The sequence below is a fragment of the Melanerpes formicivorus genome, unplaced genomic scaffold (assembly GCF_026170545.1).
Source record: "Melanerpes formicivorus ecotype bairdi unplaced genomic scaffold, bMelFor1.0.p_v2 SCAF_18, whole genome shotgun sequence".
Classification (NCBI taxonomy): domain Eukaryota; kingdom Metazoa; phylum Chordata; class Aves; order Piciformes; family Picidae; genus Melanerpes; species Melanerpes formicivorus.
Genome location: NW_027142370.1, coordinates 10,314,222 through 10,335,628, shown reverse-complemented (window position 1 = coordinate 10,335,628; position 21,407 = coordinate 10,314,222). Strand labels below are relative to the sequence as shown.

At 50.7% G+C, this 21,407-nt stretch overlaps 2 protein-coding genes across 3 annotated transcripts in view; one reads left to right on the top strand and one right to left on the bottom strand.

The window, feature by feature from the left end:
- Positions 1–16,131, bottom strand: part of NSD2 (nuclear receptor binding SET domain protein 2) — a 112,959-nt gene extending 96,828 nt beyond the window's left edge. Inside the window, exon 1 of the mRNA XM_068149581.1 lies at positions 16,055–16,131. The gene's annotated coding sequence lies outside the window, so the exon portion shown is untranslated. The remainder of the gene's footprint in view (positions 1–16,054) is intronic.
- Positions 16,132–16,145: 14 nt separating this feature from the next.
- The window catches only part of LETM1 (leucine zipper and EF-hand containing transmembrane protein 1), a 36,068-nt gene continuing 30,806 nt past the window's right edge, over positions 16,146–21,407 (top strand). The window contains exon 1 of one of the 2 annotated variants that reach the window (XM_068149585.1): positions 16,146–16,338. In XM_068149585.1, the coding sequence (XP_068005686.1) occupies positions 16,260–16,338 (79 nt within the window). In that variant the 5' untranslated portion in view covers positions 16,146–16,259. The remainder of the gene's footprint in view (positions 16,339–21,407) is intronic. The other variant, XM_068149586.1, reaches the window with a different exon arrangement.

Genomic DNA, 21,407 nt, shown 5'->3' with positions numbered 1-21,407 from the left:
GAAATCTGCAATGCGATGTATGACATATATGCAAAGGTCTGCCTTGGAGAAAAAGAGCCTTGAAATTGTCAAGTTATAACATTTCAGGGCTAAGGCTGGCTTGCAAAATCACTGAATCCTCTTGCTTGCAGAAAGAGTTCTAATAAATGAAGTAATAACAAAGGGCTGGCAGTAGAAATGGAGAAGAAAATCATCTCATATCACACCAGTCAGTGGTGTTCTGAGGGTGGAGGCTGCATTGAAAGCAGTGTGGCTAGCAAGTGGAGGGTGGTGATTCTGCCCCCTCTGCTCTGCTGACACCTCAGCTGGACTCCTCTGTCCAGTTCTGGGCCCCCCAACATAAGAAGGACATGGACCTGCTGGAGCAAGTCCAGAGGAAGGCCATGAAAATGAGCAGGGGGCTGGAACATCTCTGCTATGGAGACAGGCTGAGAGAGTTGGGGTTGTTCAACCTGGAGAAGAGATGGCTCCAGAGACACCTTAGAGCAAGCAGCCTTCCAGTACCTGAAGGGGGCTACAGGAGAGCTGGGAAGGGACTTCTTATGTGGGCTTGCAGTGATACTATGAGGGACAATGGCTTTGAGCTGGAAGAGGGGAGATTGAGACTGGAGATTAGGAAGAAATTCTTTCCAGTGAGGGTGCTGAGACGCTGGAACAGGTTGCCCAGGGAGGCTGTGGCTGCCCCCTCCCTGGAGGTGTTCAAAGCCAGGTTAGATGTGGCCTTGAGCAAGCTGGGCTAGTGGAGGTCGGAACTAGATGATCTCGCAGGTCCCCTCTCTCCCAAACCATTCTAGGATTCTCTGCTATTGGGCCTGTGCTCACAGAACAGTATGAAACAAACACTGCTCTGTGAACTCCCTTTGCCCTGGGGGCACAGCTAGAGCACCTGTATTTATTTATTTCCCACACACCACTGACGTGCCAATATTCCAGGGTCTGCACATTCCAGCCTGTTTGCTCTCATCCTTCCCTCTGACTCTGCTCTTCCCACCAGTTTTCCCCTGGGTTAGACATATTTGGTTACCACTCAACCCTCATTTGCAACCCTGATTTGCACTGAACCTTGCCCTGCGCAGAGGCACAGCTGGAGCCCGCAGGGAGATGGAGGAGGAGCTCTCCAGGGTTCTGCTCAACCTGAGGTGCAAGATTTTGGGGAGGAATACCTCAAATCTGCCTTATGATCCTGCCAGCTTGGATCAGCTGGCAGAAACGAGGACATCTGGGGGCTCTGGAGCCCCAAACACAAGAAAGTCATGGAGTTCCCTGAGCAGGTCTAGAGGAGGCCACAAAGATGATCTGAGGGCTGAAGCACCTCTGCTGTGAAGATTGGCTGAGAAAGTTGGGGTTGTTCAGCCTGGAGAAAAGAAGGCTCTGGGGAGACAATAGAGCTGCCTGCCAGGATTTGAAGGAGAGCTGGAGAAGGGCTTTGTACAAAGGCATGGAGTGACAGGATGAGAGGTACTGGCTTCCAACTGCAAGAAGCTGGATTGAGGAGACCTGAGGAAGAAACTGTTGCCCATGAGAGTGGTGGGGCACTGGAACAGGTGTCCCAGAGGCTCCAAGCCTGGCAGTGTTCAAAGGCAGGTTGCAAGAGGCCTTGAGCAAGCTGATCTGGTGGGAGGTGTCCTTGCATGTGGGGGAAGCTTGTCTTCATAGGGGAGGTTACTCACAGATGTTAAGCAGCTCATTAGGGAGGCTCAACTCTCTCCAAACCCTAACACCAGACCTGGCCAGCTACAGCAGGAATGTGGGCATGGGCTGTGAGCACCTCTGCAGCACAGAGGCCATGGGAGCTGGGACACAGCAACGCATTAGTAACCTTGGTGACAGGGGCAGGGCAAGCACACAGATCCCTGGCTCCCAGCTCTGTGCTCAGACCACTGGACTGCTTCCTGTGTTTCCTTGTAAGCAGCCATGAAATAGAGTGGTCAGTGCTGCAGGCAGGGCAGGCTGGTGGCAGCAATGCTCTCTATGCCCTATTTTTCATAGCCCTTCCTTAAGCACTCCTTTCTGCCTATGACCAGAGGGGGGCTAAAGGGACTCACAGGACTTGGTTTAGCCCACTGCAGTCCTCCTATTTTCCCTAATGCCAAACCAAGTCTTAAATAAAGAACAGGAGTGGCACTGTAGGTTTCTTTGTTTACAGAGTCTTCACAAATCCTAGAACAAATGTCCTCAGTTTGGAAGCAGAAGAACTTTTCCTTTCTGTCAGCTCTACAAGCTGGTCTTGAAAGCTGATAGCCAGTGGCTCCTTTTTGTCCTGTCCATGCAAGCAAAGCTCCAGAAGGCACAGCTCTTGTGCAGTGCCTTCTCCCTGCCTCCACAGCCTGCCTCAGCACCGTCCACAATTCCTGCCTTCAGCAGGTCTGAGAAATGTCTCAGCTGAATAAAAATATGTTATTACTGATCCAGGAGAAGGACTGGAATTCATTTCATCTTTATTACAGTGAAATGCAATCACTTCTGTTGACATCTCCGCTATAAAAGCAGCGAAAGCTACAATCTTTTTCTACCCGTGTAAGTAAAACAACTCTGCTGATGATCCTGAACTGCTGCACAGCAGAAATTAGGTTTGCATGATGGCATGGCAGAAAATGATGTAAATATATGGATTGCACCAGTGTCAGCAGGAGGAGAATTGGCTCAGAACACATCGCCCATGATCTTAATTTTGTTCCAGCTGAATTCCAGTTCATCTTCGTTTCGTTCGTCCTCCGCCCGACGCTGAAGTTTGCCGTCAGAAGGACTCTGCTGGGGTTCTAATTAGTGGCTTTGGAGAAGCAGCAATGCCACAGTGAATTGAGAACAAGGTCAGCGTCTCAAGGAAGCTGGAAAACACTTGGACTGGAGGACAATGTCTTTCCTGATGGTTTGTTTAGGTAAGTCAAGGTTTTAATCAGAAAGGTGACAGATAATCACACAGTATCACCAAGGTTGGAAGAGACCTCAGAGATCATCAAGTCCAACCCGTCACCCAACACCTCATGACTAAACCATGGTACCAAGTGCCACGTCCAATCCCCTCTTGCACACCTCCAGGGATGGTGACTCCCCCACCTCCCTGGGCAGCACATTCCAATGGCTAACAACTCTCTCTGGGAAGAACTTTCTCCTCACCTCCAGCCTAAACTTCCCCTGGCACAGCTTGAGACTGTGTCCTCTTGTTCTGCTGCTAGGTGCCTGGGAGAAGAGACCAACCCCACCTGGCTACAACCACCCTTCAGGTAGTTGTAGAGAGCAATAAGGTCTCCCCTGAGCTGCATCTTCTCCAGGCTAAACAATGCCAGCATCCTCAGCCTCTCCTCACAGGGCTGTGCTGAAGGCCTCTCCCCAGCCTCATTGCCCTTCTCTGGACACGTTCAAGAGTCTCGATGTCGCCTACAGTGACCAAGAGATGCATTATTATCAAAGCTTGACATCAAAACTTCTTTCAAGCAGACCTGTTTGATTTTATTTGGACAATACTGACTTGTTCATCTTCTTTTTTTGATGTATGAGTAACCAGATGAACAATCATCAGAGCAGTCAGAGGAAGGAAACACCTTTGAGAAGGAGCTGAGGGACCTGGGGCTGTTAATTCTGGAGAAAAGCAGTGGAGACCTTCTGGCTCTGTATCACTCCCTGAAAAGAGGTTGGAGCCAGGTGGGGGTTGGTCTCTTTTATCTAGAAGCAAGTGATAGGATGAGAGGAAATGGCCTCAAGTTGCCCCAGGGCAGGTTTAGGCTGGATATCAGAAAAAACTTCTTCCCTGAAAGGGATCTCAATGACTGGAACAGGCTGCCCAGGGAGGTAGTTGAATCTGTGCCTGGAGGTGTTTCAAAGAGGCAGAGAGGTGATGCTGAGGGCCTAGCACCAGCCTGGGTAGAGCTAGAGAACAGCTGGACTCAATGATCTTAAAGGTCTTTTCCAACCTAAACGATCCATGATTCTATGAGACTCACCCCTAATGTATTTCCATCAATCTTAGCAGACTAACAGCAATGCTTGCATGCTCTGCACAGGAGAGAAGTGCAGGTCAATAGCCAAAAGACATGGTCTGGTTGCATCCATTTCCATAGCATCTTGCCTTAGCACACCATCCTTCTCAATTAATGTCAGCCCCCCTCTGGGAATACTCTCTGCTAGTTAACTGTTGCTGCTAGGGAGCTAACTTTAGACAGAGCACAGCTGGCTTATGTATTCTGCTGCTAATATTTTGGTAATGCAACAACAAATGCAAAAAGAACAAACTACTAAGCAGAGTGCAGCAGATTTTTCCACCCAAACAAATCAGCTTTAAGGATAAGAAAACCCAACTGTGTATTTCTTTTGGCAGAACCCAGGCTGAAGAAAAAAATCAATTACAAACTGCAGGAAGCCATTTAAGGTAGGTCTTAGGGTGTTCTTTCCTCTCCAGCATACTGGGATTGCTCCCATGCCTCTCTGCAACGAACACCAATCTCTAGAATATTTACTCTGAAATTAATTCTTGGGCAGCCCCTTTACTTTCATTTCCACCTACATCAGATTCAAGCAGGAAACTCTCAAACAGCCCAACTCCTGACACAGAAAGGGAAAACAGACATGGTGGTTAGAAGGCATCAAGCAAACATTTTTAGAATAAACCAAACCAGGTTGGAAGAGACCTTCAAGGTCATCGTGTCCAACCCATCAACCAATCCAACCCACCCAAACAGTTAACCCATGGCACCAAGCACCCCATCAAGTCTCCTCCTGAACACCTTCAATGATGGTGACTCCACCACCTCCCTGGGCAGCCCATTCCAATGGGCAATCACTCTCTCTGTATAGAACTTCTTCCTAACATCCAACCTGAACCTCCCCTGGCGCAGCCTGAGACTGTGTCCTCTTGTTCTGGTGCTGGCTGCCTGGGAGAAGAGACCAACCTCTGCCTGTCTACAACCTCCCTTCAGGTAGTTGTAGAGAGTGATAAGGTCACCCCTGAGCCTCCTCTTCTCCAGGCTAAGCAGCCCCAGCTCCCTCAGTCTTTCCTCACAGGGCTGTGTTCCAAACCCCTCACCAACTTTGTTGCTCTTCTCTGGACTCGTTCCAGCAAGTCAACCTCCTTCCTAAACTGAGGGGCCCAGGACTGGACACAGGACTCGAGGTGTGGCCTAACCAGTGCAGTGTACAGGGGCAGAATGACCTCCCTGCTCCTGCTGGCCACACTGTTCCTGATGCAGGCCAGGATGCCATTGGCCCTCCTGGCCGCCTGGGCACACTGCAGGCTCATGTTCAGCCTACCATCGACCAGTACCCCCAGGTCCCTCTCTGCCTGGCTGCTCTCCAGCCACTCTGACCCCAGCCTGTAGCACTGCATGGGGTTGTTGTGGCCAGTGTGCTGAACCCGGCACTTGGATGTGTTCAATCTCATGCCGTTGGACTCTGCCCATCTGTCCATGGAAAGGGTTTGTGAGAAGGATTGCAGAGGAAAGGAAAAAAGCCAGCTGAAGAAAGGAAATGATGGGAAGGAAGCAGAAGGTAAGTTTGTAATACTCTTCTCCTGGCTTTCACAGGTCATCACCCACTAGAGGGAGATAGACTGTAAGCTGTGGCCAGGTGGCTGATGGCAGAGGTTGGACTTCACAAAGTCCAAAGAGGAAGGCAGCCAAAGACACAAGTTCACCATCCTGGTAGAGTTCTTGTGCTGCAAAGTTCTGTGCAAGGTGCCAGCTGGACTTCAGCCTTTCATTACACTTGTAGTCCACAAATCCCAGGATGCCAGGTTGGAAGGGACCCTGAGGGTCACCTGGTCCAACCTTTCTTGGTGGTGGTGTAGTTGAAATGAGCTGGCCCAGCACCCTGCCAAGCTGAGTCTTGAAACTGTCCCACGTAGGGGAATCCACTGTCTAACTGTGCTCATGGGGAAACATTTCCTTATGGAGCCCAGTGAGAATCTCCCCAGCAGTAACTTGTCCCCTTCACCCCCTGTCTTTTTTCCTTGCCGAAAGGGAGTCTCCATCCTCCTGGCAGTCACCCTTTATGTACTGGTCCATGGTGATAAGCCTTTTCTTCTCAAGGCTGAACAACCCCAGCTCTCTCAGCCTTCCCTCATGTGGCAGGGATTCTCTGAGCATTCTCCTGGCCCTTCTCTGGACACTTCACAGCCTATCCACATCTTTTTTTTCTGTACACCAAGTACTCCAGGTGTGGTCTGATCAGCACTGAATGGAATGGGACAATGACTTCTTTATCTCTGCTGGTGATGCCCTCTGATGCAACCCAGCATCCTGCTGGCTTTCTTTGCCACCCACCTCTTTGTTCTTCTGTTGGTAACAGCAACACCTGGAGCTGTAAGGCTGGGAGAAAGAGTGTCATGCTTGTCTAGGACTCACTGAAATGCCACAGTCCCCCAGCATGGGGTGAGCCATACAGGCCTCAAGTCAAGTACCTTGATGCCCAGCAGCAGTGACCCTTCAGCCCACCTCTGACACTAAGTTGTTGCCAATTTAGGCCTTGCTTCCTTCGGGTTTCATTAGCTGCCCGTGGGTAATCATTTGTGGTCTTTTCTTCTCACCTCTGTGCAGAAATGAGAAAGCTTTTAAAATTCAAAGCAGGCCCAGGCATGTCCTTTCCTCCAGGGAAACCAAGAAGGCAAGCAGTAAGGCATGCTCAGAACTAGAGACAGGCTGTTGGAAAAGCAGCCCTTACCCACTTGTGTCATTCCTGCTTGTGAGAATCAGCAGTTCAGGGACTTCCTCTCTTCTAAACCAGACACTGCATCTAGATGAGCATGTGTCAGAGGACTTGATAAGCTGGGCTCCCTTCAATTTGTCTGTTTTCTTTTTGAAGCTCTTTATTTATATTTGGGGGGGTTGAATATCTTGAGGCAAGGAGTTGATATGAATTTCCTTCTGTTCTTTGTAAAGCCTTGCTCACAGAGAAGCTGCCTGGGTTCATGTGACAGTAGGAGCAGTGACAACCATTTTATAGCTACTTTCCTCCCACCTCCATCACTTTCCAGACCTCTCTGTATCCCCTTCCTGTTGCAGGGCAGAATGCAAGCCCCACTCTGGCTCCTGCTTGGGAGTTTGGAACGATGCGAAGGCTTTTCAGAGCCAAGCTATTAGCAGTGGCAGTGGTCTCCTCTTAACCCTAACTCTGCCTCTCTGCCCAAGAACTGCTGGATAAAGAAGAACAGAAAGCAGCCTCGGAAAAGATGCATCATTATTTCCACACAGGAAGTTTGCAGTTGATAGTTTGGTGTGGCAGACAGAAATGACTTCTCTAACGTGCTGGGAACTACGTCAGAGCCAAAGCAGTTATCTCATGCCTCTCAGCTCCCCCCCGGGGTCAGCCCTACTCTCTGCTGCCATGTGCCATGCCAGAAAAGTTCACTGACAAACACCAGCCATCAGAAACACTTCTTCACACAATCATGCAATGGGTTGGGTTGGAAGGGACCTTCAAGATCATCTAGTTCCAACCCCCCTGTTGTGGGCAGGGACACTTTCCACTAGACCACGTTGCTCAAGGCCTCATTCAACCTGCCTTTGAATGCTGCCAGGCTTGCAGCCTCCACACCTTCTCTGGGCAACCTGTTCCAGTGCCTCACCAACCTCATGGGAAACAATTTCTCCCCCTTGTCTAGTCTAAATTTGGCTTCTCTCAGTTTGAAGCCATCACCCCTCGTCCTATCACTCAGGGCCATTGTCAAAAGTCCCTCTCCAGCTCTCCTGTAGCCCCCTTCAAATCCTGGAAGGCTGCTCTTAGGTCTGCCAGGAGCCTTCTCTTTTCTAGGCTGAACAACCCCAACTCTCTCAGCCTGGCCTCACAGCAGAGGTGCTTCAGCCTTCAGGTCATCTTTGTGGCCTCCTCTGGCCCCATCTCTAACAGCTCCTTGTCCTTTTTGTGATGAGGACTCCAGAGCTGGCCACAGCACCCCAGGTGGGGTCTCAGCAGAGCAGAGGGTCAGAATCCCCTCCCTGCCCCTGCTGCCCACACTGCTGGGCATCAGCCCAGGACAGGGCTGGTTTCTGGGCTGTGAGCTTATAGTGCCAGCTCATGGTGAGCTTCTCATCACCCAGCACCTCCAAGTCTTCTCCTCAGCACTGCTCTCTTCCTCCCACACTCCATGTCACTAGTTTCCAAAGCGGCCTGCGGTTCTATCCTGCTCACCTTCCACTTCCCTCAGAAATAGTATAGGATTTGGGGCTTAAGGATTAGGGAAACCATGGCTGGCTCCCATGTGTCAGTGCCCTGGTGTTGATCCTTAGCAAACAGCAGGGTTAGGTGAATGTAAAACAGTGCATTTGCAAAAGTCCAAACACCAGCAGCAGATTTGCATTGCTCATCCAAAACAAATACACAGAAAGGGAAGGAAATAGATACAGAGAACGTTTACAGACCTGGCAGAGCAGCTGGCTGTGCTCTAAGAAAGCCAGGCACAGGTGCTGGGCTGGAGCCCAGGGCGCTGGTTCCCAGCTGGCACACTGAAAGAGGCTTCCCACTCAGGGAGAGCTGAAGGGCTGCTCCTTGGAGGAGAGGCCTCGCAGAGGGGAGGAGGTTGTTCCCTTGGCACCACAGGGAAACACTGCTGGATGAGCCAAAGGGGAAAGGAGTCTTTTTGTTGCTATCTGTTGGGTGTATTTCCTCTCTGAGATGCTGCATTAGTAATTCAGAAAGAAAAGGGCTGATCCATTCTGTGCTGGGATGAGCGTGAGGCTTGTCACCCTGGGGGTTGGGCAGTCTGGGTGGGTTACTTCTACCTGTGGCTCACGTTAGTCCTAGGGAGTCACCCTCACTCTGTGAGCTGCTAGGTAATTGCAACCCCCAGCTAAGGCCTCAGTCTCTCCACAAAGCTCCCTCCTGAAGTCACTTTCAGATGACTCTGTTCTGCTGAGACCTCACTTTGGGAGTTCAGAACACTGCACTGTTGGAGTGGGTCCAGAGGAGGCCATGAAGATGATCAGAGGGCTGGAGCACCTCCCCTGTGGGGACAGGCTGATAGAATTGGGGTTGTTCAGCATGGAGAGGAGGAGGCTCCAGGGAGATCTTAGAGCTGCATTTCAATATCTGAAGGGGACCTACAGGAAGTCTGGGGAGAGACTGTTTAGAGGGGCCTGTGGTGAGAGGATGAGGGACAATGGTTTGAAACTGGAGCAGGGGAGATTCAGGTTGGACACTAGGAAGAAGTTCTGCACAGTGGCAGTGGTGAAAGACTGGAACAGCTACACACCTTTACTTAGGTGTGTAGCTTGCTAGCCACTTGTGTAACCAGGATGGAAGCATGAACTGTGCTGCTGAGAAAATAGCTCTTTGCTTTAAGGTACCAGGATGTTTGGGGGTAAATGGCTCCCAAGGCTGTCTCTGGGGGATGCTACAATAGTCATGGAATGAAGAGAGAGGCCTGAGACAGGCAGGAGAGAGGTTGATGATTACATGGGAGAGCCCAGACAAAGCCTCTTCTGTTTCTGATGCCTGAAAGTCAGCCATGGAAGGAAAAAGGCAGGATACTGGCAGAGCACTGCTGGGATGTGCTTTTCCTAATGGCTCTTTGTTATTTTTTTTATAGCTTCACCTCACATTTTACCAGGTATTTCCCCTCAAAATTCTCATATGCCTACAAACCACTCCAAACCAACAGAGCAGCTGTTTCACTTGCAGTGGAAGAAAGATTAAAAATCTTCATTTTCAGCCCTTTCCAGCACTTCAGTGATCTTATTTGCCAGGATTTGATTTTGCAAACACCTAACTGTGCCTGTTCCTGCAGCACTCTCTGTCTGTGAATGTCCCTGGTAGCACTGGGACACTCCATGGCATATGCATGTGCAGGACTGGGGCCCAACAGCTTAAGTCCTGCTGAGGTCAAGGCAGAGACATCCAGACAAGCACTGATTCTAGAAAACTTACAGTACAGTAGAAGAGTGCTTGTAGAAAGGGAAAGCTCAGTGACCATTCCAAAGGAACCAGCTCCGGGTTTAAATCTCTTAATCTGCTTTTCATTATCTCTGTGGGGAGGCCTCTTGAGAAAAGCAGCTCTTTGACTTGAATAAAGGAGGGGCTGTGGGCTTGCGTGCTGGAATGGGGAGGTCACTGTGTGGCAGTGCAGCAGATGAGTGTTAGGTCAAGGAGAACAGGATACAGAAGTGTGAGATCTGTGGTACAGGCTCGGTCTGGATTATGTAAGGTAGAAAGTTTAAAGCTGGAAGGTAAACCAGTGAGAGGGATGTGCAGGTTGGAAAGATGTGCTCAGGGAGGGTCCTTCGGGATGATTGTCAGGGCAAAACATGGGCCAGGAGTGATAAGATCAGCAGCAAAATCAGCAAGAAGGAGGTGACAACGGCTGAGGCCCGAGAGGGGTCAATCCTGCACAGGAATTGGAAGCATCAGGCTTCAGCAAATCAACCTCTCTCCGTCTTCAGCATCTTTGTTTGCTCCTTTGAAAGAAATGCTTAGTCCTGCCTCCCTCTTTAAGGCAGACAAAGCCCAAATCTGCCTGGGGGACAAGGGGCTACCCAGCATCTTGCCTGCTACCAACTCATCCAGCTGCCTGCATGTGCTGCTGTAATCCCTCTCCACCAGCACTTAACACATGCAGCCTCAGCCTTGCAAACTGCAAGGGCAGTGATGTTATTGCCTCTGAGATGACCCTTGGAAGTGCCCCATTTTTCTTCTTTTTAGAACACAAGGGTTAAAATTCTCTTGAAGTCATGTGCTGACCTTGAGCAGTTTCTTCAATGGCAATAAACTGAAAGGTTTGCAGGGACCTCCTATTTTCTCCAGCAGTCCTGTAACAGTGGCTGACTCCAACCAGGAGTTTGGAGATAAATAAGGAGTGCAGGATCAGGGGATGGCTTCTCTGCTCATGTATGCTTCTTCTCTTGCTTCCTGATGGCTTTCTAAGAGCAGAGGTGGCAGATTTAGGGCTTTTGTTGACAGTAACACCACATTTGGTGTTTTCTTAAAGGCCTAACTCTGAGAGGCAGATAATGGCCTATGATTGTTAGCTGTCTGTGTTTCTTGCTGCAGAAAGGAACTTGCAAACCTTAGAGACACGCAAGAAAACAACCCTTGAGGCAAAGAGTGACTCTAAATCTCTATTTTTAAAGCCTGTCATTCATAAAACAAAATCATGGAGGCATAAGAGCTTATCTTTTATCAACATCTCAGACCTTCTCATACCAGCTGGCACTAGCAGCTGCATTTGTAACACTAGGAACTCCTTTTGTCCTTTTCCCTCCTATCCTCTGTACTTCTCAAGGTCTAAATCAGTTTACTCACTAGATTGGAGATCAGGAAGAAATTCTTTCCAGTGAAGGTGGTGAGACACTGGAACAGGTTGCCCAGGGAGGTTGTGGCTGCCCCCTCCCTGGAGGTGTTCTAAGGCCAGGCTGGATGAGGCTTTGAGCAACCTGGGCTGGTGGAAGGATGTTGGAAGTGGATCACAGTATCACTGTATAACTTAGGTTGGAAAGGACCTCGAGGATCATCGAGTCCAACCCTATCAACACAGACCTCATGACTAGACCATGGCACCAAGTGCCACGTCCAAGCCCCTCTTGAACTCCTCCAGGGACGGTGACTCCACCACCTCCCTGGGCAGCACATTCCAATGACGAATGACTCGGTGAAGAATTTCCTCCTCTCCTCGAGTCTAAACCTCCCCTGGATGATCTTGAAGGTCCCTTCCAAACCAACCCATTCTGTGGATCTGTGAATTGCAGCCACATTCTTCCCCTTCTGCTCTATGTACAGCAGAACTCTGCCTGCCTTGCCAGCTCTGCTTGATGCTGAACCTTCTACCTCTCTGCTCACGCCCTCCCGCAGCCACCCCAAGGCCCTCCTTTGTGCCTGGAGTCCGCATCCTTTCCTGGTGTTCCTTTCGCATAAGCCCCATCTGCTGGTTGCGGCCCGGAGCTGTCTGCTTTGCACCACGAGCTGCTTCCCCCTGGGTGCGAAAAGCTTTTTCCCAGTGGTCTGTTTGCGCTCTCCTGGCCGTGCTCTCCCCCCCCCGCCCCGCCTGCCTGTCAGCTGTAATTAAGGACAGCCCAACACGTCGTTCGGTATTGCCAATTTGGGCCAAGCCTGTGCAATCCTTGAAACCACCACTTCTGGGGCTGGAATTGCAGCAGGTAATGAGCCTTGGCTCTGGACTGACTGTTTGCAGCACGTTATTTTACTGTCAAGGAAATCTCTGAGTGGCTTTTCACTGCACTGTTTGAAAAGGCACCCAAGGCAGATTGTTCTCAGCCGCTGCTGCCTGAGTTTGGCACGGTACAGGCAGGGGTGAACTCGTGACCTGGATGGACACACAGAGCAAGTCTGTAATCCAGCAGCCACTTGAACTTTTACCTTTTGGGCTCCACCGTCTACAGAGCAACAAGCTTCAGCATCCCCAGCAGTCTGTCATAAAAATCTGTGCTGGTGAATGGGAGTGTTTCTTCAAGAGCTACCCTAATCTGTCGGGTTCCTGCCTCCAGTGCAGCTTGCTGGTTTCCCTCGGCCTTTCTTCAGATTGACGCCGAGCAGCGGTGAATAAAGATGAGGTTAATCCCACAGTGTTAAACCTATTCAAGGAGACAACCTGGGGATTGCCATGGAAACAGATTCCACAGACTAAAAGCATAATCCTCCTTTTAAACACTGTATAGGGACCTGGACCACTACATAGCTCACAGAGCCACACAGTGTGCACAAGCATGATGCTGCAGCAGAGCAGCAGCAAACTTGGCTGCCCTCTCAGCCAGTGCTCATTATGCTCCCACCTCCTCATGCTTACAGCCAAGAGCATCAAGTGTTGCACCTCCTTCCTTTCCACCCACTGAATCTTATCTGCCTGGTCCCTGCTGCCTTTGCTGCCATCTGGGTGTCAAAGGACACCGAGGCCAGGCTTGTGTAATGGACGTGGTGGTGCTGGCAGGATTTGGTGTGGTTACACAACCACTTTCACAAGATATGGAAATGATCAGGGGGCTGGAACAACTGTCCTCTGCTGACAGGCTGAGGGAGCTGGGGTTGTTCAGCCTGGAGAAGAGAAGGCTCCAGAGAGACCTTAGAGCAGCCTTCCAGTACCTGAAGGGGGCTACGAGGTGGCTGCAGAGGGCCTGCAGTGACAGGACAAGGGGCAATGGTTTGAAAGTGGAAAAGGGGAAATTTAGATTGGATGTTAGGAACAAGTTCTGTACCATAAGGGTGGTGGAACATTGGAAGAGGTTGCCCAGGGAGGTAGTTGAGGCCCCATCCCTGGAGATATTCAAGGTCAGGCTTGTCAAGGCTCTGAGCAGCCTGATCTAGCGGAGGATGCCCCTGCTGACTACAGGGAGGTTGGGCTAGATGACCTTTGGAGGTCCCTTCCAACACAAACCATTCTGTGATTCTATGATTCATAGAATGGTTTGGGGAGGAAGACCTTCAAAATCATCCAGTTCCAACACCCCCTGCCAAACCAGGTCGCTCATCCAACCCGGCCTTAGAACACCTCCAGGTAGGGGTCATCCACAACCTTCCTGGGCAACCTGTTCCAGTGTCTCACCACCCTCACTGGAAAGAATTCCTTCCTAATCTCCAGCCTAAATCTGCCCTCCAAAGCTTTAATCCATTCCCTCTCTTCCCATCACAAGCCAGTGCAAAAGTCCCTCCCCAGCTTTCTTGTAGGCCCCCTTCAGGTACTGAAAAGCTGCTCTAAGGTCTCCCTCGAGCCTTCTACGGACACTGGGCATTGCCATGGGGGGTGCTGGGGGACACAATTGGTACAGCTACTGCAAAACTATTAATTCTTGGTCTTTTCCTAAGCCTTATTTCAGAGTGCTTGGTAAATGCACAGAAGCAGTTGGCATTTTGTACCCCTTCAGGAAATCTTCAGAGTGTATTTTCATCCCTTTCCTTATACAGTAGCAAGCCATGGAGCTTCCAGGTATAAACAAAGCTGGAACAAAAGACTGTACAAAAACAATAACGGCTTCAGCTCTGAAAAGGCTCCTGGATCTGCATTGTCTGCCACCCTGAATGCTAATGAATTTAATGAAACTATTGAAAGCCTGCTTACTTGGCTGCATAAATGTATTGAGACCTCTGTAATCATCTGTTTGCTGTCTGAAATCTCTTGTCAATAGTTTAATGACTTCAGAGCATATTCTTCTCCTTCCATGGGCTTCATATAATGTTTCTACATAATTAAGCAGCTTTGTCAGAGGAACTGCCATTAGTTGCCCCATTTCATTTGGGTTTTGTTATCACAGAGAGAAGGAGAGGGGGGAAAAAGAAATAACAAGAGAAAGCTCCAGACTCAGTCTAGTGAAAGAAATAGGTAGAGTGGGAAGATGTGTTGTTTATTGTGGTTTGGGTTGTTTTGTTGTTAAGATAATCACATTAACAGAAAGCACTACTGTTAAACTGCACAACTGCAGTCATTTTTAACCCTTTAAGTGAACTCCAGCTTTGAGCAGTCCTGCAGCAAACCCAGCCGGCTAACAATCTCGCAGTGGATCCGGAAGCTCGGCGTGTTACAATGAGCTTTCCCAATAAATCCAGAGGAGCCCTGACAACAAACACACCAAGATTACCACCAATCCTATTTTTAACAATCACTCCATTTAAACCACACAGTCAGAAAGATGTGGGGAAAGGGTGCCTCGATTGGAGATGCAGTCACTGAATCGTCCACCTTCACCTTCCTTTCAGTGAAAAATATAAAGTAGCATGAATTGAATCTAATTTTTGTTTCATTCACTGGAGAACCCCTGAGGATTTCCTTTAAACACAGAACTTTAAGTTATTACTAATGGATTTCCTGATCTTGCCAAGTTTCAAGCATGAAAGGAGGACTGCAGACACTTCTATTTTTTTCCCCCTGCTACGAGATGCTGTTTGAGTCATGTTTGGGGTCAAGCCCGAAGCTTCTGCTACACGTAAAGGGTTGCAGAGGGGGCTTAGGTGGGTGTCTGGTGTGGGGTTGAACAAATGCCTGGCATTATAACCGAGCTGGGAAGGTGAAGCGGTCCGAAGCCATGGCATCCTTGTCACTTTAGAGCCCTGTCCTTGAGGCAGCCATCTTGTAGAGAGGGGGTGTCAGCCATCTTGTTGAGAAACAGCTCCCAGCACCTTCCCACCCCCCCCCACCCCCACCCCCAGGCTCTTTTTAGGGCAAGGCAGGCATTTAACACCCATACATTATTCATATCTCACTATCCTCAGGTTCAATTCTTCTTTCTGCAGTTTGATTCTGGTCACTGCCTGCGTCTGTCTCTACAGCTGAAAACGAAGCAGAATTGATGGTGCTATTTAACGCTGGATTAACTGTTTATTCGAAGATGCTAATGCTGGTCAGGAGCAGACCGGCATCTGGAGGAGAATGTGCTACCTGCTGCCAGATTAGCTGCCACCACTGGCAAGGCACATCTGGCAACTGATGTATACGCTATTTAACACACTATATAGTATTTGCCGTGGGTTCGCATCTATTGCATCAAAAATACCGTAGAAGGAATCACAACAAAGGTATTTCTTCCGCCTCACCCAGACATCCACACGCAACACACATGCATGCTGGAAAAAAAACCAGCTGCTGCTAAGCAGCGCTTCAACAGCAGAGGAAATGCCGGAGTTTGGCCCCAAACGCGAGGGAGCGCCGCGGCACACGCGGTCCCGCCTCGGTGCGCTGCCCTTGGCGCTGCGGTGCTGCGCTCGCTGCCCGCACTGCCCTGACCCGCTGAGGGCCGCTCCGGGAAGTGTCTTCGCCCTGCCCTTCGGCACCGACCCCTCAGCACGCACGCCCTGCGTGACCTTCCCGGCACGTTGTCTGCAAGCCACGGCTCCGCCGCATGCCGGCTTCCGCGGTCCCCTCGGCTCTGCAGACCCCGCACTGCCTCCGGGGCAGCTCACGTAGCCTCCTGTAGCCGCGTTTGCTGGCCTCCTGCCCACCCGCCGCTCCGCGCCGCCCGCCAAGAGAAAAGCTCAGGCGCCCGGCGCGCCGCACAAAAGACTACCTGTCCCGGCATGCACCGCGCTGACCAACCCACCCACCCTCCTCCACGCTTCCTGATGATGTTACTCCCCGTCCTCTGGGACTACAAGCCCCAGCATGCCCCGCGCCACGCGCCCGAGGATAGCTTACCGTGCGACACCGGGGACTACACTTCCCGGCGTGCTCTGCGCCGAGGAGGGGCGTTGCCATGCAAATGAGCCCGGCGGTCGCGGCTCGGCGCTCCTGGGCGTGTGGGGAGCGCAGCGCCGGGCCCGGGCGGCGGGACATGAGCAGGCCGGGAGCTTGCCGCCGCCGTTAGCCCGCTGCCGCCGCCCAGCCCTGAGCCAGCGCTAAGATGGCGTCCATGCTGCTACAGACCTGCGGCCGGCGGGCTTGTCGCCTGCCTCGAGCGCTGCGCCGCCAGCCCCAGCTGGGTGAGGATCCCCGTGGGCCGTCAGGCGGCTTCGGTGTGCGGGGAGGGAAGCGCAGCCACGCCGCGGCCCGGCTCGGTTCTGGGGCGCGGCGCGGTCGCGGTGCCGCTTGGGCGGTGAGGCCTGTGCTGCCGGCGGCGCTGGAGGCCTGGGCGGGGGAGGGGGAAAGGAGGGCGGGCGGAGGCGGCGACGACATCGACGTCGGGGGGCTCCCGGTGTGGGCGGAGAGGTAGTTGTGAGAGAGAAGGGCCGCGGCGAGGCCCGGCGGAGGCTGTGCTGTCCTGTCCTCCGCGGCCGGGTTCAGCGAACCGGGGCTGGGCACGGCCCTTCTCTCGACGGCAGCCGTGGTGGGCTCGCACTCGCTGCCTGCTGCGGCCGGGCCTGGGCAGCGCCTCTGTTGCTTTGCTTCCCGGGCAGCGTGTTTGGAGGGAGTGATTTGCCCTGCCGGCAGTTAGGACACGTGCGGCAGCTACATGTCAGGGGCTGAGGGAGTGGAAACCATGTGCAGTTTCCATGCGCTGCACTTCCTACCGCTCGGTTCAGCCTGCAGCTCGGCTGTGAAGTCGTGTTGCCACCAGGCACTTCTCCATGCCCTTCCACAAAGTACCAGAGGTTGTTTTCTTGCTCTGTAATAGGCAGGAGATGTGAGCTTGCCTTTTTCCTCGGGAAAAGAAAGCCTGGAAGGGACGTCTCACAAGGGCTTGTAGTGACAGGATGGAAGCGAGTGGATCGAAGCATGAGGAGGAGAGATTGAGACTGGAGATGAGGAAGAAATTCTTTCCAGTGAGGCTGGGGAGCAGGCTGCCCAGGGAGGTTGTGGATGCTCCCTCTCTGAATGTGTTCAAGGCCAGGCTGGATGAGGCCTTGAGCAACCAGGTCAAGTGTAAGGTATCCCTGCCCAGGGCTCCTCTTTAACGTCCCTTCCAACCCAAACCATCCTAGGATTCTATGAGTCTGTGAAAATCATAGATGGAGCACAGTGTGTGATCCTGTCCCCATTAACAATCAGGCTAATTTGACAGTTTAAATAAATACCTTTGGTTAGTGAAATGTAATGACACGAAGCAGCTGATGACTTGTGACGTGCACAGGGCCCTCTGGTTGCTTTTTACGTCCCAGAGATGGAGTGGCAGGGGTTTAGTGAGGAATGAGGGAAAGCTTAGCAGGCAGTGCTCTGACACTGAGCCCTGGCTTGTCACTGAAGTGCTGTCAGTGGCAGCAGGCTGCGTGCACTTTTCAGCTTCTGGCAGCCCTGATCAGCCTCATGGATGCTCCTTCATTCTGATAAACAAGCTGTCTTCTTGGCTACCACTAATCCCTCAAAGTGTGGCAGCTTCTTCCAGGTGATGTTTTCTTCTAGCTGCTGTTGTAAAGTTGTTTGTTTGGATTGAGCTTGTACAGTGAGCTGAACAAGACCCTTGGGGTATGTACTGCCAGGCCTGTAATTTGTTGGTTGGGTTTTTTTAATTCAGGAGCAACTTCTGCAGAGTTGTAGCTAATCTGGCATCCCAAGTTTTAAGACTTCTTTCCATCAATCAGTGTCATGCAATGTAAGGCTGAACTGAGGGAAAATGAAACTGTGCTGCAGCAAGTCCTGTGAGGAGCACCTAAGGGTTTGTTCAGACTGGAGGAAAGGAAGCTGAGGGAAGACCTCATTGCTCTCTACGACTTCCTGAAAGGAGGTTGGATTGAGGTGGGGTTTGGTTTCTTCTTGGAGACTTGATGGGGTGCTTGGTGCCATGGGTTAGTTGTTTAGGTGGGTTGGATTGGTTGATGGGTTGGACACAATGATTTTGCAGGTCTCTTCCGGTGTGGTGTGGTTTGGTTCGGTCCTATCCTATTCCTATCCTATTCCTATCCCATTCTATTCTCCGTAGTAACAAGTGATAGGACCAGAGAAAATGGCCTCAAGTTGCCCCAGGGAGGTTTAGGTTGGCTATTGGAAGAAATTCCGTTGCTGAAAGGGTTCTCAAAGACCAGAACTGGCTGCCCAGGGAGGTGGTTGAATCCCCATTGCTGGAGGTGTTTCAAAGAAGCAGAGATGCGGTGCTGTGGGCCTTGGTTTAGCACCAGCCTTGGTAGTTAAGAGAATGGATGGACTGGATGATCTTGGAGGTCTTTCCCAACCAAACCCATTCAGTGATTCTGTGCAGTTTCTTTGCAGCAGGGAAGCAGCACATCCTTGTACTTTCAGATTAGCTGGGAGCTTGGATTCTTCTTGTGCCTTAACATGAGAAATGCTGATGAGTGCTACAGGTTTGTATGTTCTAAATCCTAAGCCATGTGAAAACTCTGAGCTGATGAAATACTGTGGTGGACTCAGATGCTTTCTGTGCTGCACTGTGCTTTGGACTGGAGTGTGAATGTATTAACACATTGCTGTGTGGTGTATGTTTTGGTGTGCAGTGGTTTGCTTTACTTAGCTCATCTTCTTTGCTTGACATGTAAGTAGTCTGAGATTAGGTTAAAGCTAAGTGCCTCTAAGAGTCCTGAATGCTCTTCCTGTGGAGATCAGACTGTTAAGTACTGCAAGCCTGTGCTTGGGAACCTAGAGACCTATTTCATGGTAGCTTTTTCTGGTCTATGTCCTCCAAACCTAGGGTGTAAAGCTTTGGGGTTGGTGTTTCATTCAGTTTAAACCCAAAGTTTCTCATTACTTCTTTTCCATCCTGCTTTGCAAAGGCATGGGATTCTGTGATCTCCAACCCCTAGCCTTCCATGATGACTTTATACCAGTTTCCTGGTACTTTCCAAGCAAGGAGTCATAAAGCTGATGTCTTAACTGAACAGTGCTGTGTTGTGCTGCATCCACTCTGTTTAGACACTGCTGGATGTCTGTAGGATGTGGACTTTGCTCCTTTCTGAAGAAAATGCATTTTATTTCAGGGCTGGCTTGCTCTTAGCTCCATGGTTAGAACAGACACTGCAAGTCATAAAGTCACAGAACCATTTAGGCTGGAAAGGACCTTTAACATCGTCAAGTCTAACTGAATGCTGCCAAGTCTGGTGCTGTACCATGGCCCTCACCACCACATCTACACACATTCTAAATGCCTCCAAGGATAGGGATTTAACCACCTCCCTGGGCAGCCTGTTCCAGGGGTTGGGGACCCTTGAAGTAAAGAGACTTCCTAATGTCCTACCCTGGTTCAACTTGAGGCTGTTTCCTTTCATTCTGTTGCTTGTTACTAGGGAGAAGAGACCAACCCTCACCTGGCTTCAGCCTCCTTTCAGGGAGTTGTAGAGAGCAACAAGGTCTCCCTGCAGCCTCCTTTTCTCCACACTCAACACCCCCAGTTCCCTCATCTGCTCCTCACCAGCCTTGTCCTCCAGTCCTTTCACCAGCTTTGCTGCCCCTCTCTAGATCCACTCCAGCACTTCAATGCTCTTCTTGGAGTGAGGAGCCCAAAACTGATCCCAATCCTCAAGGTGTTGCCTCACCAGTGCTGAGTACAAGGGTACAGTCCCTCCTCTGATCATGCTGGCCACACTATTCCTGATCCAGGCCAGGACATAAAGAGTTCTTCTCAGAACTGGCAAAGCTGAAAGGAAGGGTTACAGATTCACAGATGGCATTGGGCTGGGAGGGACCCTCAAAGGTCATCTGTTGAAGTGTTTGGGTTGGCCTGCTTTCTTCTGTTAACCTTGGAATGTTGTTCTTTGGCCCCTTCCCTGGCATTCATCAGCCTGGTAGGAAAAAAAGTCAAAGATCAGTGAAGTGTCTTGCTGTTAGGGAGCTTTAGCTGAGAAATTCCAGGTCAGGTCTGATCTCCAGGTCATCCATCCCTCTTTGTTCTGGGGACACCTGGCCATTGTGGCTTGTGTCCTCTACCAATAGAAGTCTCATTTTTGGCACAAGGGGTTTGTGTGCTTCCTGACACTTGGGTGAGAGCTCTGTGACCGAGTGCTTCTCTGCTTTGTTCAGCTGTTCCTTCCAGTCAGGGACATCCTTCTGAGATGCTGGCCTCCTGGGTCCAGAAGTTCAGCTGCTGATCTTTCTGGAGGAGTATTTACAGAAGGCATTCACAGATTGATTTTTTGATGCAGAAAGGAACAGTTTTCTCCCTGGCTCTTGCAGGGGCAGTGGGTACCTGTGAGAGTTTGGTGTGACTCGAGGTGGGTAAATCCTTTTCCATGTCATCTCTGTTGCTGTGATGGCATGAAAGACTACTTAGCATGGCACAGCCCTTGAATATTGTTAGCTGTCTTTGATAACTTACCTTTCCCTCCTCTTCTCCTCCCACTTTCCATACCTTCTGATGGCCCCTCCTGATTTTGGAGGGATCCCTTTTTGCTCTAATACTTAGGCTGGTTTGTTGGGGAAGGGGTTTGGAGATCAGCTTTGTGTGCTGTGCTTTCCTAGATACAGTTGTCTGCTTCAGGTTCTCTCGTAGGCTGTGTCTTGGCTTCAGTGATGGAAAAGATGAGCACTAACTCTAAAAACGTCTGTCCTAAAATGACCTCTGGACAGGGAGACCTTAGAGTGGCCTCCAGTACCTTAAGGGAACCCACAAGAAAGCTGGAGAGGGATTTTTTACAAGGCCTTGAAGTGATAGGACAAGGGAGGATGACTTTGGGCTGCAAGAGAGCAGATTTAGACTGGAGATGAGGAAGAAATTCTTTCCAGTGAGGGTGGTGAGACACTGGAACAGGCTGCCCAGGGAGGATGGGGATGCCCCCTCCCTGGAGGTGTTCAGGTCCACTTTGGATGAGGCCTTGAGTAACCTGGTCTAGTAGGAGGTGTCCCTGCCCATGGTGGGGGGGGTTGGAACTAGATGATCCTGAAGGTCCCTTCCAACCCAAACTATTCTGTGGTGCTAGGATCTATCCTGCAGCTTTTTAGGAGAGACCAGAAATAGCAGGTTGCAGATGGGAGGGACAGACCTCAGCATGCCTCCTCATTCCATCCTTCCCTTTTTCTTTTGGCTACAGTGAATTCTGAGAAGATTGGCCAAAACCAGTCAAGGAGTTTCAGATCTTTCTCCTGTGATCTTCCTTCATTCTGTCCAAAGCCTTTTTGCTCTGATACTGGCTGGCTGTTGGGTTACTGCAGCTGGGCATTGATACAGGAG